The 17206-nt window shown below is 42.0% G+C and overlaps 1 protein-coding gene across 3 annotated transcripts in view; it reads right to left on the reverse strand.

The window, feature by feature from the left end:
* The window catches only part of LOC121549139 (serine/threonine-protein kinase MRCK beta-like), a 184721-nt gene that overhangs the window by 93476 nt on the left and 74039 nt on the right, over positions 1-17206 (reverse strand). For all 3 annotated transcript variants that reach the window (XM_045210288.1, XM_041861002.2, XM_045210289.1), the window contains exons 3-4: positions 7457-7540; positions 198-293 (exon numbers count right to left, since the gene is read on the reverse strand). In XM_045210288.1, the coding sequence (XP_045066223.1) occupies positions 198-293; positions 7457-7540 (180 nt within the window). The remainder of the gene's footprint in view (positions 1-197; positions 294-7456; positions 7541-17206) is intronic.

A 17206-nucleotide genomic window follows, 5' to 3' on the forward strand; every position in this document is an offset into this window, starting at 1 on the left:
CACGTCCCCATGAGGACAAAGGCTATTTTAAGCTTAGGGTTAGGGTTACAATTAGGGATATCGTAAGGGGTTAGTGGTTAGGTTTAGGAGTTAGGTTAAGGGTTTGGGGTTAGGGAAAATAGGATTTTGAATGAAAATTAACTTTAGGTCCCCAAAAGGATAGAAGAACATAATGTGTGTGTGTGTAAAGCTGTTACCAGGAAGTTGTCATCCTGGAAGGCGTAGTGGAGGGTGGTGATCCACTGGCAGTCTCCGTTCACTAGAACGTTCCTCTCCTCGCGGAAACATGCCGTCTGTGTGGGAAACAATGGCATCGAGGGGTCAGCTATGACATATTCCCTACTTTCGTGCACATACAGGTACGCATACAAACACACACACACATACACATAGACCTATAACCTCAATTCTCACACACAGACACACACAGATGTGGATCAACAGAGAATTGGAAAACAGTAAAATACTCTTAGAAAAGGTCAATTTCATACAGGTCAGTCTGAACGGGGAATTCTTGAAAAATCACTAAAAACCACATCTTTGACCCTCCTCCTGTCACTAAATTTCCCGTACTCTTCCTCTCACTCGAGCAGTCTTTCTTTCGCACAATTTGACTCCTGGTCCTATGAGCCATTCCGGCTCATGTAAAGCTACTTATTTTACTACCGGAGCTTGACCAATAGTTTTCCATTGCAAAACTTTTTGCTGGAGTCTGCAATACTGAACAGGACCCTGATGTGTCTGCATGTTCCAGGGCAAAAAATGTTGGGTAGAACCTATTCCCCTTTGGAAAAATAACTTAACAGGTACAGATGCTTACAAAATCTATTCCTAGACTGAAAATAACAAACAAACACAGCAATAACCTATTGGGCAATGGGCATACTCAAACAACTGTGTGTAGCTACAGTATTTAACCAGACTGACATCACAATCCAGGGCCCAACAATGTATTGTGTTCTAACAGTGGATTTGTAACAATTTCAATTTGTCAGGTATTTTAGATTTAGTTTCAGTCTTAGTCTTTATGACTAAAATACCTTTTGGTCTTAGTCCCATTTTAGTCATTTAATCCTTCTTAGTTTTAGTTATTATCAGTCGACTAAAACTCTGGACTATTTTACTCTAGTTTTAGTCACAGTAATTTTTGTCACATATTAGTCACTCCATTTTTTCCCCATGACATAATTCAGATTGACATTTAAGTTCCATCGTGCACATTAAGATAGCCATGTCCAACTAGGGCTACTATCCCGTCATATAGCTGGCGCATTGCTATTGTGGCAGATTGTAACCAATGCCAGCCATGATTTACCATATACAGTGCATTTGGAAAGTATTCAGACCCATTCCCTTTTTCCACATTTTGTGACATTACAGCCTTATTCTAGAATGGATAAAAAATGTCACCAATCTACACACAATACCCCATAATGACAAAGCAAAAACTGTTTTTTATAAATATTTGCTACTTTATATTTAAAAAAACAAAACAGAAATACCTTATTTACATAAGTATTCAGACCCTTTGCTATGAGACTCGAAATTGAGCTCAGGTGCATCCTGTTTCCATTGATCATCCTTGATTGGACACGATTTGGAAAGGCACACACCTGTCTATATTAGGTCCCACAGTTGACAGAGCATGTCAGAGCAAAAACCAAGCCATGAGGTCCAAGTAATTGTCCGTAGAGCTCCGAGACAGGATTGTGTCGACGCACAGATCTGCGGAAGGGTACTAAAAAATGTATGCAGCATTGAATGTCTCCAAGAACACAGTGGCCACCATCATTCTTAAATGGAAGAAGTTTGGAACCACCAAGACTCTTCCTAGAGCTGGCCGCCTGACCAAACTGAGAGAAGGGCCTTGGTCAGGGAGGTGACCAAGAACCCAATGGTCACTCTGACAGAGCTCCACAGTTCCTCTGTGGAGATGGGAGAACCTTCCAGAAGGACAACCATCTCTGCAGCACTCTGCAGCAAGATTCTCTGGTCTGATGAAAGCAAGATTGAACTCTTTGGCCTGACTGCCAAGTGTCACGTCTGGAGGAAACCTGGCACCATCCCTACGGTGAAGCATGGTGGTGGCAGCATCATGCTGTGGGGATGTTTTTCAGCTGCAGGGACTGGGAGACTAGTCAGGATCAAGGGAAAGAGGAACGGCGCAAAGTAGAGAGATCCTTGATGAAAACCTGCTCCAGAGCGCTCAGGACCTCAGACTGGGGGCGAAGGTTCACCTTCCAACAGGATAATGACACAGGTGTGCCAAACTTGTAGCTTCATACCCAATAAGACTAAAGGCTATAATCGCTGCCAAATATGCTTCAACAAAGTACTGAGTAAAGGGTCTGAATACTTATGTAAATGTTATATTTCAGTTTTTTATTTTTTATAAATTTGAACAAAAATCTAAAAACCTGTTTTTGCTTTTTCACTATGGGTTACTGTGTGTAGATTGATGAGTTTTTAGAATAAGGCTGTAGCAAAACAAAATGTGGAAAAAGTCAAGGGGTCTGAATACTTTCCAAATGCACTGTAGTATAAAAAAAAATCAAAAACTATAAAAAAAATTAAACATGTATGCACTCACTCTGGATAAGAGCGTCTGCTAAATGACTAAAATGTAAAATGTAGCCTAAGCTACAAAGTCTTGGCTACAGGTTAAACAATTTAGGCATACAGCTCTTTTCTTCCCATCATAACCTTAGGATGGGGGTTAATAACAGCAATTCCCTTAAAAGGGTAGAATCTGAGCATTCCAACGATGCCAGCAATATTACTGCTCCTAATTTCACCAAATAGCATTAATATTTCCAATCGGGAAAAAGCTGCACTCAGAGAACAATAACAGTGCACATGGCAAAATAGAGCTTCTGATGTGATCAAAGTAAAAATAGCTTACATGAAAGTAAGAGAGGGTAAACATTATTGTTTCTAGTTTAGGTTAGTTACAATTTAAGTGTCCTGGCTGCCCATCAGTTCAAAAGATTGACGAGTGACTGAAGTGACCGCCCGGGATCCCATCAGCTTTCAATAGGCTTACTATATTTATTTCTCAACTTTCCTAATACTAAGCACATTGCTTCTCTTTACAACAGGAGTATAGCCTACCTGGCTAGCATGAAAATGAACAACGGAAAAAGCGTCCACTATTCACTATTTAAGTGCATAGACGACATGTCTTTTTTTTCCACTGCCACTGTTTCAAAACAGGTGCATGATTATGGTCCATTCTAAATCAAAAGAAATTTCACACATATATATATTATTTAGTATATGTAAAGACAATATTAAATCAAGAATAGTGTGATGGGTGACAATATTAGCCTATCACTTGTGAATGATGCCCAATTTAAGACAAGAAACAGTGCACGTTTTTTGTGACTTTTTCAAATCGTAGTCGCACACCTCATGTAGCCTAGCCCATAGGCCTATCACAGGCTTGTATCACAACTAAAGTGGCCAAATAACTTCCTAAAATGAGGCACATTAAGCCACTTTACAAGGGGTGTAGAGCCTAACTGGCATACATATGCTGTGCATGAGTTTCAAGTTTGGGGAAGATAATTCTCACCATAAAAATGCACCTTTATAATAAAAGCATTACATGCATAATCACATTTGTGGGCACTTTTGAGAATAGTGTTTTCCTGCTAATGGAACATTAGCGCTTATAGCCTACTGCCATGTGTGCATTGCTGCGCTTATAATGTGAAGAAATAGCGTAATAATTTATCAACATTTTAAGCTAATCGTTTTCATCTGTTGCGTCAGGCTCATTGCTTAAAACAGCTTTTTTTTAATGCTAGTGGTTGTATTAAGTTAGGATCTATTGCATCCCACAACTGTCCCAGACTATGTTTGGAATATTTATTTCTCGCACAGAATAGAATAGGTCAACTTTTGTCAACTATGGGGGATAGTAGATTGACATAGGCTAGTGCTTTTGCTGTTCATTAGGCCTACTCATCTTGTTGGCTGACAAAAAGTAAATGTGGATGGAATTGGATAAGGACACGCGCAGTTGCGTCCCCGATGTGTCTGTCTTCACTTGTAGCCTGTGAGAAAGACCCGATCACGTGACTGAGAGCCATGTGAGTGAGTGGTGCTTTGGCACGCAGCCGGGAGAAGGGAATTATAATTATTATATTCAGCCCAAGGGCACAACTGCCACTGGTCGCAAAAGGCATGGATGTTTTGGGGGGGCATTACGGCCACACAAAGGGGATGCAGCCGGGAAATTCGAGGCATTATCAAGTGCTTGTCAAATTGTGAATGAGAGACCGATGAAGTGTGTACAGCCTGCGCAAGAAACAAAGCAGGGCTCATGCCTTTCAACTTTTTACAAATCACCATCATGCAGCCTTAGAATGTATTAAAAATCATCATTAAAAACATATAGCCCAACATTTGTATCACAACTAAAGTTACATAAATAACTCTAAATTAAGCACAGAATAACCGCATGTGTGCCGCACTCCCTCAAATCGTTTGGCAAAAATATCCTATCTATTTTAATCAGCTATTTTCAATTGCATTCTTCATATTATAAAATAATATGAAATAATGCCACGGAATTCTAAGCAAATCTTGTCTGCTAAATGAGCTAGTGTAGCCCACAGCCATATGGCATAGCCAGATCAGGGACTAACATAAGGATAACTTAGAGTATGCTATTCTGTTCTTCTGAAATAGACTACATTTTCTTCAAATCATGTTTAAAATAAATAATGGATTTATTGTGATGGTGTAGGCTATATTACATGGATTTATTAGACTTTTTAAAATGTAGATGTTCCAAAGGTCTGCATCAGTGGCTTGTAGGCTATGTGTGGAAGCCAGGGGATGCTAAATGTGTTTATGTTAATGTATGGTCAATTTCTGTGAGACCGGCAGTTATTTGCTTGACAATCACCGGCTGACAAAATTTCATGACCGTCACAGCTAACTATTATCCTTGGAGGCTCGGCTTTAGTGTAATACCACTGTCCACGAGTATAGTTAGCCAGGTTGCCCCTAGTCACTGATCCAGGGTCAGATATTCATTAATCCCTGCAATGCTCAAGGTTAGGATTGATCCAAATCAACTGATCCTAGACCTGTGGTAAATGACATTGAGCTGAACCTAGTCAGCCTCTCTGGAGTTATTCTGGTGTAGGGTGAATTTCACCCTACACCAGTATTCTAAGCTGGAGTGTGGAGGGCCGGGCCAGGACGGCCATTTTTCTTTGACTGTGCCGCTTTCCACATCTTCACCTAGTTTCAGCCCAATGGGCTCTGACAGTGGCCTGAGGCCCCGACACACTGCGTCATGGAAGCTTTTGTCAGTAATGGTCAGTAATCCCCATCCCACAATCCCTCAGTGTGTGTGCAGCCTAGGCAAGACGGGTGTGGAGTTTACGACTGTACTGTACACACTGCCTGCAGCATGGCATTCCAACCAGCAGCGGAGGAATCTTTAGTATTTAAAGATTAATAGATAGATGGATAGGTAAATAAATGGGTATGTAGACCCTAGATAGATTGATAGACAGATGGATGGATAGACAGATGGGACTCGCAAACAAACCACATTGCACATCACTGTTTAATTTCGTCAACAATAACTATGACGACAAATATTTGTCAACAACCTATTTTCCCTGACGAAAACTGATGACTATAACGAGACCAGATACCATGAAAAAAAATGATAACTGTAACAAATGAGTTTTCATTTTAGTTGACGAGACGAGAATTCCATGTGTGACTAACATGCTGAATAGATTGGGCGTGCGCCATCGCGCGCATGTTGATTTTGTCCATCCACACCTGACGCGATCAGGACACTCAGGTTGAAATATCTGGAGTGTGGACCTTAGTTCATCTGTCAATGTGTGCTCCTGAGTGGCGCAGTGGTCTAAGGCACTGCATCACAGTGCTAACTGTGCCACTAGAGATCCTGGTTCGAATGCAGGCTCTGTCGCAGCCGGCCACGACCGGGAGACTCATGGGCGGCGCACAATTGGCCCAGCGTCGTCCAGGGTAGGGGAGGGAATGGCCGGCAGGGATGTAGCTCAGTTGATAGAGCATGGCGTTTGCAACGCCAGGGTTGTGGGTTCGATTCCCACGGGGGGCCAGTATAAAAAAAATATGTATTCACTAACTGTAAGTCGCTCTGGATAAGAGCGTCTGCTAAATGACTAAAATGTAAATGTAATGTAAATGTCAATCACCCACGTGGGTATATACTCCTAAAAACCAATGAGGAGATGGGAGAGGTGGGACTTGCAGCGCGTCAAGTGTCAAAAATAGAACCAAGTTCTATTTTAGCGCCTGGCTATGCAGATGCGAACGAGCAGTTTGGATGAAATGATTGAATAACATGTATGTGTACATTAATTTAGCAACGCACGCATCGCGAGTGGTGTGGTCAGCATGTAATGGACACCCAATTTGACATCAAATCCCCTTTTTCATCTGTTTTGTCCAATCATAAGCATGCATGGTTTTGCATAATATTTAATGCAATCCTCTCATTGGCAAAATTATCGTCTTTCAGTTGCGCGGTCTGATTGAGCTGATCTGCCCAGCTCTTCCAAACAGCGATCCTCCTCTTTTTAATAGAGGCCATCACTCTGTTTTCTCATGCAATTGCATAGCCAATAGAAATGTTGCGCAACATGAGCTCATAGGCTTTCATGAAGTGTTTGATTAGATTTTCAATTACATTTGCATTGATGTCAGAGTGATTAGAGGGACAATAGAGTGCTGAGTACCAGGCAGTTAGTACGTTTGGTAGGCTACTAATGACCATCAGAAGCATCAGAGCTTGGAGAAACCTAATTACCGTGACTAAACAGTCACGTGGAAATTGACTGCTGTCATGACTTGTGACCGCCGGTGTAGTAATAGTCTGTGTGTGATGCAACCCTTTGCCCTTCAAAGGGTGCAACAAAATTTTACTCATACTAAAAAGCCTCTTAACACACCTTTTATATGAATGTTGGCATATTTCTTAAAGATTTAGTCACTTACAAAGTTCCCAGGTTTTAAGAAATCCAGGTTGGAGGATTCCAAGAATCAGGAGCAGGGAATAACCAGAGGGAAACCTTCAACCAGGATTTCTGAAATCCTCTGGAACTTGGGGAATGTTTCTGGTATTATGCCTACCCAGCACATTTAGCTGTTAGGTATGTAGGAAATCTTCTGAGTGGAGATATTCTTTCTGCTTTTGCAACACAAGTGTTTGTCTGGGTGACCGTGGCTAACATAATAATTGTCAACCATGAAAATTAAGCCTTGAGCACTTATTGGGAGCACATGTCAGTTTGCGGAAATTAGTCTTCTCTAGCGCAAATCAATAGAACTACACCCAGCACAGGACCTTGACTTGAGTGGGAATATCCGTTCTAGCAGTTCTATTTATAGCTTTCAATGGGAGATTTTGGACACTACAGTACAGTATGATCCTTACCTCGGCTCTCTTCAGCATCTCCCATTTGTTCAGGATCTTCATGGCGTACACTCGTTCTGTGTTCTTCATCTTCACCACCGCAACCTAGAGGGGGAGAGAGCGATATGGAGGGAGAAAGAGAGAGATGGAGGGGGGAGAGAGTGGGAGAGAGAAGTCAATAATACACAATTAAAATGCAGCCTAATTAAGAGAGCTGTGAATTGCGGATTCTTCCTTATTGATGTTTCCTGCCCCTTCCTACTGGCCTATTTACTGTAAACCCAGAGTCTCCCCCAGGACCCACTGCTTTCTAAGATAGTGGATGCATCCCAAATGGCACCCTATTCCCTATATTGGTATTGGGCCCTGGTCAAGAGTAGTGCACTATAGGGAATAGGGTGCCATTTGGGACGCATCCATAGTGTTTTAATCCTTAACCCTCATGTACACACCAACATCCAGTATGCATTAAGGGGGAATACAGGCTCGTGTTCATTAGGCCATCTGTACAATGTTAAGGGAAACACTGTAGTACGCTGGCTTCTGGAGATTCTGGTCCGTAAAATAGTTCTGGCCCTAGACATGTGTAGGAGAGCTGTCACTGAGCTATGATTAAGAATACATTATAAACTAAGGTTTTTAAGATGCAAATTCAAAACCGTACACAAGTACTTACAGGCCAAAAACAGCTAAACCAACAGTTACGGTGCTTCAGATACACCTGGGGACAGGGGTTACATGCGTACATGAGCCCATGCCAATACTGCTTGTGTGTGTGTGTGTGTGTGTGTCCTGAACCTAACCACAAATCACACGGTGTGTGTTTACCCAAGTGAACTGCCAGAGTGGAGGTGCGTAAGAGAGACTCACCTGACTGGAGGCCTGTGTGCTGCCTCAGCAGCGCAGGAGACCAGACACAACCACACAGGCAGACACACAAACGGGCAGCCCCCCCACACACACCCATACTCGGGCAGTAGTGATGGGGTAAAATAAATTGATAGTTACAGCGCATTCGGAAAGCATTCAGACCCCTTGACTTTTTCCACATTTTGTTATGTTACAGCCTTATTCTAAAATGGATTCAATTGTTTTTCCCCCCCTCATCAATCTATCACAATACCCCATAATGACAAAGCAAAAACAGGGTTGTAGAAATGTTTGCAAACGTATTAAACATAAAAATGTGAAATATTACACCTTTGGCAGCGATTACAGCCTTAAGTATTCTTGGGTATGATGCTACAATCTTGGCACACCTGTATTTGGGGAGATTCTCCCATCCTTCTCTGCAGATCCTCTGAAGCTCCTGTGTTTTCTTGGCTGTGCGCTTAGGGTTGTTGTCCTGTTGGAAGGTGAAGTTTCACACCGTCTGAGGTCCTGAGCGCTCTGGAGCAGGTTTTCATCAAGGATCTCTCTGTACTTTGCTCCGTTCATCTTTCCCTCGATCCTGACTAGTCTCCCAGTCCCTGCAGCTGAAAAACATCTCCACAGCAAGATGCTGCCACCACCATGCTTCACCGTAGGGATGGTGCCAGGTTTCCTCCAGACGTGACACTTGGCATTCAGGCGAAAGAGTTCAATCTTGGTTTCATCAGACCAGAGAATCTTGTTTCTCATGGTCTGAGAGTCCTTTATGTGCCTTTTGACAAACTCCAAGTGGGCTGTCATGTGCCTTTTACTGAGGAGTGGCTTCTGTCTGTCCACTCTACCATAAAGGCCTGATTGGTGGAGTGCTACAGAGATGGGAGAACCTTCCAGAAGGACAACCATCTCCACAGAGGAACTCTGGACCATCGGGTTCTTGGTCACCTCCCTGACCAAGGCCCTTCTCCCCCGATTGCTCAGTTTGGACGGGCAGCCAGCTCTAAGAAGAGTCTTGGTGGTTCCAAACTTCATCCATTTAAGAAAGATTGAGGCCAATGTGTTCTTGGGGACCTTCAATGCTGCAGAAAATGTTTGGTACCCTTCCCCAGATCTGTGCCTCGAAACAATCATGTCTCAGAGCTCTACGGACAATTCCTTCGACCTCATGGCTTGGTTTTTGCTCTGACATGCTCTGTCAACTGTGGGACCTTATATAGACATGTGTGTGCCTTTCCAAATCATGTCCAATCAATTGAATTTACGACAGGTGGACTCCAATCAAGTTGTAGAAACATCTCAAGGATGATCAATGGAAACAGGATGCACCTGACCTCAATTTTGAGTCTCATAGCAAAGGGTCTGAATACTTATGTAAATAAGTTATGTTAATAATTTTTATACATTTGGGAAAAAAATCTAAAAACCTGTTTTCGCTTTGTCATTATGGGGTTGTGTGTAGATTGCTGAGATTTTTTAATTTTTTTAAGCTGTAACGTAACAAAATGTGGAAAAAGTCAAAGGGTCTGAATACTTTCAGAAGGCACTGTATATTGCGCACCGTGCCTCTCCACTTACTCATTGCTAGCCTGCACTGGGAGTCTGGGCTGCATCATGTTAGCTAACCACTCATGCTGCACAGAAGTTAAAACACTTGAATAATGCAACACTGCACGTAGAAATGTTGAAACTGTTAATTACTGTTCACAAAACAATGTCCATACAGGCTAGAACACTTTACTATGAAAGATACTGGTAGCTTCCAGCTATTGTAGGCTAACTTTCCTTGCTAGCTTACAGCTAAAGCCAATATCAATTCACTACCCTAGTACTTTGTTTGTGAAACCATAACACAAAATATGATTTCAAAGCTGATTTCCACCGAAAACGTCATTCATTCACTTAATTAATTCACTCTCTCCCAAAGATTATCGACTGCCTCAGCAAACTGACTGTGCTCCAATGGGCCACCCCCCTCTTGCCATGACCTCATTACTGGTTAAAGAGACAGTGCAAATCTTCACTATGCAAATGTTGTTGATCAGTGAAATAAAATAAGTACCAAATGGAAGGGAAACAGATTGTCATCTGTAGCCCCATGAAATCAGCCAAAACAAGCTCAATAACTCAATGCACACACTCCTAAAGAATATGCATTCACTTGTATTGTGGATAGGCTACATTTTGATATACCCAGTTTATCAATAGAGATTTACCATTCAAATAAATGATTACCATTATGTTATGTAGTTTGTTTTTACAAATGTATGTCAAATTGATTGTAGAATTGATTCATTAATGCATACAGTGCCTTCAGAAAGTATTCATATACCCTTGACTTATTCCACATGTGACTCATTTCAGGAAACTAGGCGTATGTCGTGCATCACTACTTCACAGGAGAGGCATTTGAACATACTTTTTTTCAATCAAAATGCGTTTTTTGGCAGAAATGCCTTCTGGAACATGTGAACTTTCATGTGCCTTAATAACAAACGTGTATGCCTTCTGTAAATACAAATAAAATTGTTAAATTACGAGCTTAGTTGGTTTAGCCACGGAAAAAGACAGGGACCTTCCTGCTAGCCATGATTGGCTGAGATAATGGATGGGCTGGATACGCCGAGAGATAAGTTCGGATTGTTCTGCGATGTAGCACGCTTCTGTCTATAACATGAGCTGCTTAGTATATATAGATAATCCTTTCTAAAGCGGCTTTTTTTAACAATATCACGAAGAACTGCAAAAGTGTTGCTAAGGCGCTCCACTTTCTGGAGGAAACTTTTTGGAAATCAGTTGAATGCCCGGTGGAAACACAGTATGATAGCTAAGGAGATGGAGAAAATTCAGGCGTTTGATTGCAAATGCAGAGTCGAAAAGAGAACACAGACGGCTGTTGTCTAAAACACCCCTCTCCGGATTACATCTTCAAACTAATAATAATATAATAATAATATGCCATTTAGCAGACGCTTTTATCCAAAGCGACTTACAGTCGTGCGTGCATACATTTTTTTGTGTACGGGTGGTCCCGGGGATCGAACCCACTACCTTGGCGTTACAAGCGCCGTGCTCTACCAGCTGAGCTACAGAGGACCACTAAGGGCAACCATGGCATCTGTGACAGAGAGGGAGAAGCGTCACCCGTGTATACGGGTAAGAGAGTGTAGCTATCTACATTTTCAGATTTATTATACGTTTCTAATTTTGTCAGAAAGTCGTTTATTGCGAGTTAAAGCGTACGGTTAGCTAGCTAGCTAACGTTAGCTGGCTGGCTAGCTAACGTTACTTGTCTGATCTGTGTAATAATATTATTCGTATCTCAGAGCCATTTGCATTGCTAGTTATAGCCTAATGTTAGCTAGCTAGCTAACATTGAACCTAGCTAGTTGGTTAGCTTTAGCTACCTGTAGATTCATGCAAGGTAGCAACATTATGAGTTGGATTATGGCTCATTGTTTTGCTAGCTAGCTAGATAGCTAGCTAGCTCGCTACATGTTTAAACAAAAGACTCCAATATGCAAGTAACCATTTCACTGTACCGGTTATACCTTCTGTATCCTGTGCATGTGACAAACTTTGATTTTATTTGATATAGAATGTGTTTACCAGAGATGGTAATGGTAAAGAACAACATGACCTGCACCAAAGTCAAATTAGGATATAATGTTAGGCCAACGAGACAGTGTCCAAGTACTAATATTCTCCAGTAGAATGCCCTGCTTTAATTGTCACACTCACAACCATAAGCTATTTTCTGTAATTAGCGTGCCATTAACTTGTAAATAATGATCTTGTTGTTTGTTTTTTGTCCTGTAATAATGAATACAAATTAGCTCAAGTTAAGACCTTGTCAGCTATATGATATGGTAGTTATTTGAACTGGCTAGCCAGCTAACTTACCGTTAGCTAACTAGCTAACAAGCTAGAAACAATTGCTTTTAGTTGTCTGGTTTGCTAGATAGACGTATTCTAAATTCATTTTTAAACGGGTGGGTTTATTTGTGTCAAAATACAACAGTTATGCTATTTTGGACCACCAGGCTGCTGATGTCATGAAGCCTGTCGTTTTATGTTTATACTTTTCATAACAAGTTCGATGTCGGACGACAATAGAAAGTTCATTACATCACTGCGACAACTGTCTACAGACATGTCGATAGACGTAGTATAAAGCAGCCTTTAGTCTTGAAATCTTTGGTTGTACACTACCGTACTCACTGTTTAGCACATGGCCTCACGTGAATCCTTCAATAGATGGGTGGGGCTAAAGCTTAAGAGGGTGTGAACTATGCTGAATGTTCAAATAAACCTACCATTAAAATTATAGACTGATCATTTCTTTGTCAGTGGGCAAACGTACAAAATCAGCAGGGGATCAAATACTTTTTTTCCCCTCACTGTATGTGTTATATATATATATATATATATATATATATTTATTTGCGTGAAAAAAACCATATGGGGGATTGGAAGTGATGCAGACAATTACATTGATGGAAGTTACAATCTATCTGCAATATTAAAGCTGCTCTACCCCCTAAAAAATATATATATATATATATATATATTATAATAACAACAACAACAACAACATAGTCCAAGCATAACAAGACAGTCGTGAAGATGGCACGACAAAACCTATTCCCCCTAAGGAGACTGAAAAGATTTGGCATGGGTCCTCAGATACTCAAAAGGTTCTACAGCTGCACCATCGAGAGCATCCTGACTGGTTGCATCACTGCCTGGTTTGGCAACTGCTCGGCCTCCGACCGCAAGGCACTACAGAGTGTAGTGCGTACGGCCCAGTAAATCACTGGGGCCAAGCTTCCTGCCAGCCAGGACCTCAATACCAGGCAGTGTCAGAGGAAGGCCCAAAAAATTGCCAAAGACTAGTCATAGACTGTTCTCTCCGCTACCTCACGGCAAGCGGTACCGGAGAGCCAAGTCTTGGTCCACAAGGCTTCTAAACAGTTTCTACCCCCAAGCCACTCTACCTACATGTACATATTACCTCAATTAACCGGTGCCCCTGCACATTGACTTGGTACCGGTACCCCCTGTGTATAGCCTCGCTAATGTTATTTTTACTGCTGCTCTTTAATTATTTGTTACTTTTATTTCGTATTTTTGTGTGTTCTTTCTTAAAACTGTATTGTTGGTTAAGGGCTTGTAAGTAAGCATTTCACTGTAAGGTCTACACCTGTTGTATTCGGCACATGTGACAAATACAATTTGATTTGAGTGGTACTCAGTGATGTGTTGTGTTGGATTTGCCCTAAACATAACTTTGTATTCAGGACATAAAGTTAATTTCTTAGCAGTTTTACTTTAGTGCCTTATTGCAAACAGGATGCATGTTTTGGAATATTTGTATTCTGTACAGGCTTACTTCTTTTCACTCTGTCATTTAGGTTAGTATTGTGGAGTAACTACAATGTTGTTGATCCATCCTCAGTTTTCTCCCATCACAGCCATTAAACTCTAACTGTTTTAAAGTAACCATTGTCCTCATGGTGAAATCCCTGAGCAGTTTCCTTCCTCACCGGCCACTGAGTTAGGAAGGACGCCTGTATCATTGATACACCATCCAAAGTGCAATTAATAAGGGATATTCAATGTCTGACTTGTTAAGCACATTTTTTCTCCTGAACTTATTTACCCTTGCCATAAACAAAGGGGTTGAATACTTATTGACGCAAGACATTTCAGCTTTTCATTTTGAATTAATTTGTAAAAATGTCTAAAAACATAATTCCACTTGGACATTATGTGATATTGTGTGTAGGCCAGTGACATAAAATCAATTTGAAATTCAGGCACACAACAAAATGTGGAAAAAGGGGTGTGAATACTTTCTGAAGGCACTGTACATGGCTGTCTCGGAAAAATGCACGTACATTTTTTATTTTGTAATGATATTGAACTCAAAAGATGCCCAACGATTCATCAGAGCAGTAGCTGAGTTTATCCGTCTGTTTACGTGACATTATGTGACTGGCTAATATGCCTTATTTTTTGCCGTGGCATCGCTTTGGTATCATTGTGGTATAGAGCATCAAATAAAATAAAATTGCTGAATACAACTGGTGTAGACATAACCGTGAAATGCTTACATACAAGCCCTTAACCAACAATGCAGTTCAAGAAATAGAGTTAAGAAAATATTTACTAAATAAACTAAAGTAAAAAATAAAATGTAACACAATAAAATAACAATAACAAGGCTATATAACTGGTCGAGGTAATTTGTATATGTAGGTAGGGGTAAAGTGCCTACGCATAGATAATAAACAGAGAGTAGCAGCAGTGTAAAAACAAAGGAGAGATTACAGTCTATGACTCGGGTGACTGGAGTCTTTGACAAATGTTTGGCCTTTCCTCTGACACCGCCTAGTATATAGGTCCTGGATGGCAGGATGCTTGGCCCCAGTGATGTAATGGGCTGTATGCACTACCCTGTGTAGCGCCTTACGGTCGGATGCCGAGCAGCTTACATATCAGGCGGTGATGCAACCGGTCAAGATGCTCTCAATGGTGCAGCTGTATAACTTTGAGGATCTGGGGACCCATGCCAAATCTTTGAGGGGGAAAAGGTGTTGTCGTGCCCTCTTCACGACTGTCTTGGGTGTGTTTGGACCATGATAGTTTGTTGGTGATGTGGACACCAAGGAACTTGAAACTCTCGACCTGCTCCACTACAGCCCCGTCGATGTTAAATGGGGGCCTGTTCGGCCCTCCTTTTCCTGTAGTCCACGATCAGCTCCTTGTCTTGCTCACATTGAGGGAGTGGTTGTTGTCCTGGCACCACACTGCCAGGTCTCTGACCTCCTCCCTATAAGCTGTCTCATCGTTGTCGGTGATCAGGCCTACCACTGTTGTGTCGTCAGCAAACTTAATGATGGTGTTGGAGTCGTGCTTGGCCACGCAGTTGTGGGTGAACAGGGAGTACAGGAGGGGACTAAGCACGCACCCCTGAGGGTCCCCAGTGTTGAGGATCAGCGTGGCAGATGTGTTGTTGCCTACCCTTACCACCTGGGGGCGGCCCATCAGGAAGTCTAGGATCCAGTTGCAGAGGGAGGTGTTTAGTCCCAGGTTCCTTAGCTTAGTTTTGAGCTTTGTGGGCACTATGGTGTTGAACGCTGACCTGTATTCAATGAACAGCATTCTCACATACAGTGTGGAAAAAAGTACTTAGTCAGCCACCAATTGTGCAAGTTCTCCCACTTAAAAAGATGAGAGAGGCCTGTAATTTTCATCATAGGTACACGTCAACTATGACAGACAAATTGAGCATTTTTTCCCCCAGAAAATCACATTGTAGGATTTTTTATGAATTTATTTGCAAATTATGGTGGAAAATAAGTATTTGGTCAATAACAAAAGTTTCTCAATACTTTGTTATATACCCTTTGTTGGCAATGACACAGGTCAAACGTTTTCTGTAAGTCTTCACAAGGTTTTCAAACACTGTTGCTGGTATTTTGGCCCATTCCTCCATGCAGATCTCCTCTAGAGCAGTGATGTTTTGGGGCTGTCGCTGGGCAACACGGACTTTCAACTCCCTCCAAAGATTTTCTATGGGGTTGAGATCTGGAGACTGGCTAGGCCACTCCAGGACCTTGAAATGCTTCTTACGAAGCCACTCCTTCGTTACCCGGGCGGTGTGTTTGGGATCATTGTCATGCTGAAAGACCCAGCCACGTTTCATCTTCAATGCCCTTGCTGATGGAAGGAGGTTTTTCTTTGGATGCAACTCAGCATTCTTTGTCCTCCAAACACGACGAGTTGAGTTTTTACCAAAAAGTTATATTTTGGTTTCATCTGACCATATGACATTCTCCCAATCCTCTTCTGGATCATCCAAATGCACTCTAGCAAACTTCAGACGGGCCTGGACATGTAATGGCTTAAGCAGGGGGACACGTCTGGCACTGCAGGATTTGAGTCCCTGGCGGCGTAGTGTGTTACTGATGGTAGGCTTTGTTACTTTGGTCCCAGCTCTCTGCAGGTCATTCACTAGGTCCCCCCGTGTGGTTCTGGGATTTTTGCTCACCGTTCTTGTGATCATTTTGACCCCACGGGGTGAGATCTTGCGTGGAGCCCCAGATCGAGGGAGATTATCAGTGGTCTTGTATGTCTTCCATTTCCTAATAATTGCTCCCACAGTTGATTTCTTCAAACCAAGCTGCTTACCTATTGCAGATTCAGTCTTCCCAGCCTGGTGCAGGTCTACAATTTTGTTTCTGGTGTCCTTTGACAGCTCTTTGGTCTTGGCCATAGTGGAGTTTGGAGTGTGCCTGTTTGAGGTTGTGGACAGGTGTCTTTTATACTGATAACAAGTTCAAACAGGTGCCAGGTAACGAGTGGAGGACAGAGGAGCCTCTTAAAGAAGAAGTTACAGGTCTGTGAGAGCCAGAAATCTTGCTTGTTTGTAGGTGACCAAATACTTATTTTCCACCATAATTTGCAAATAAATTCATTAAAAATCCTACAATGTGATTTTCTGGATTTCTTTTTCTTATTTTGTCTGTCATAGTTGACGTGTACCTATGATGAAAATTACAGGCGCCGCTCATCTTTTTAAGTGGGAGAACTTGCACCATTGGTGGCTGACTAAATACTTTTTTTTACCCACTGTAGGTGTTCCTTTTGTCCAGGTGGGAAAGGGCAGTGTGGAGTGCGATTGATATTGCATCATCTGTGGATCTGTTGGGGCGGTATGCGAATTGGAGTGGGTCTAGGGTTTCCGGGATGATGGTGTTGATGTGAGTCATGACCAGCCTTTCAAAGCACTTCATGGCTACCAACGTGGCACTAATGGGTTGTGGGATCTTGTTCCAGTTAAGGTATGTTGTGTTGTGCTGCCTTGGACTTCACGTTTCGTTTCTTGTTTGATCGTTGTGT

The sequence above is a fragment of the Coregonus clupeaformis genome, chromosome 33 (assembly GCF_020615455.1).
Source record: "Coregonus clupeaformis isolate EN_2021a chromosome 33, ASM2061545v1, whole genome shotgun sequence".
NCBI classification, from domain to species: domain Eukaryota; kingdom Metazoa; phylum Chordata; class Actinopteri; order Salmoniformes; family Salmonidae; genus Coregonus; species Coregonus clupeaformis.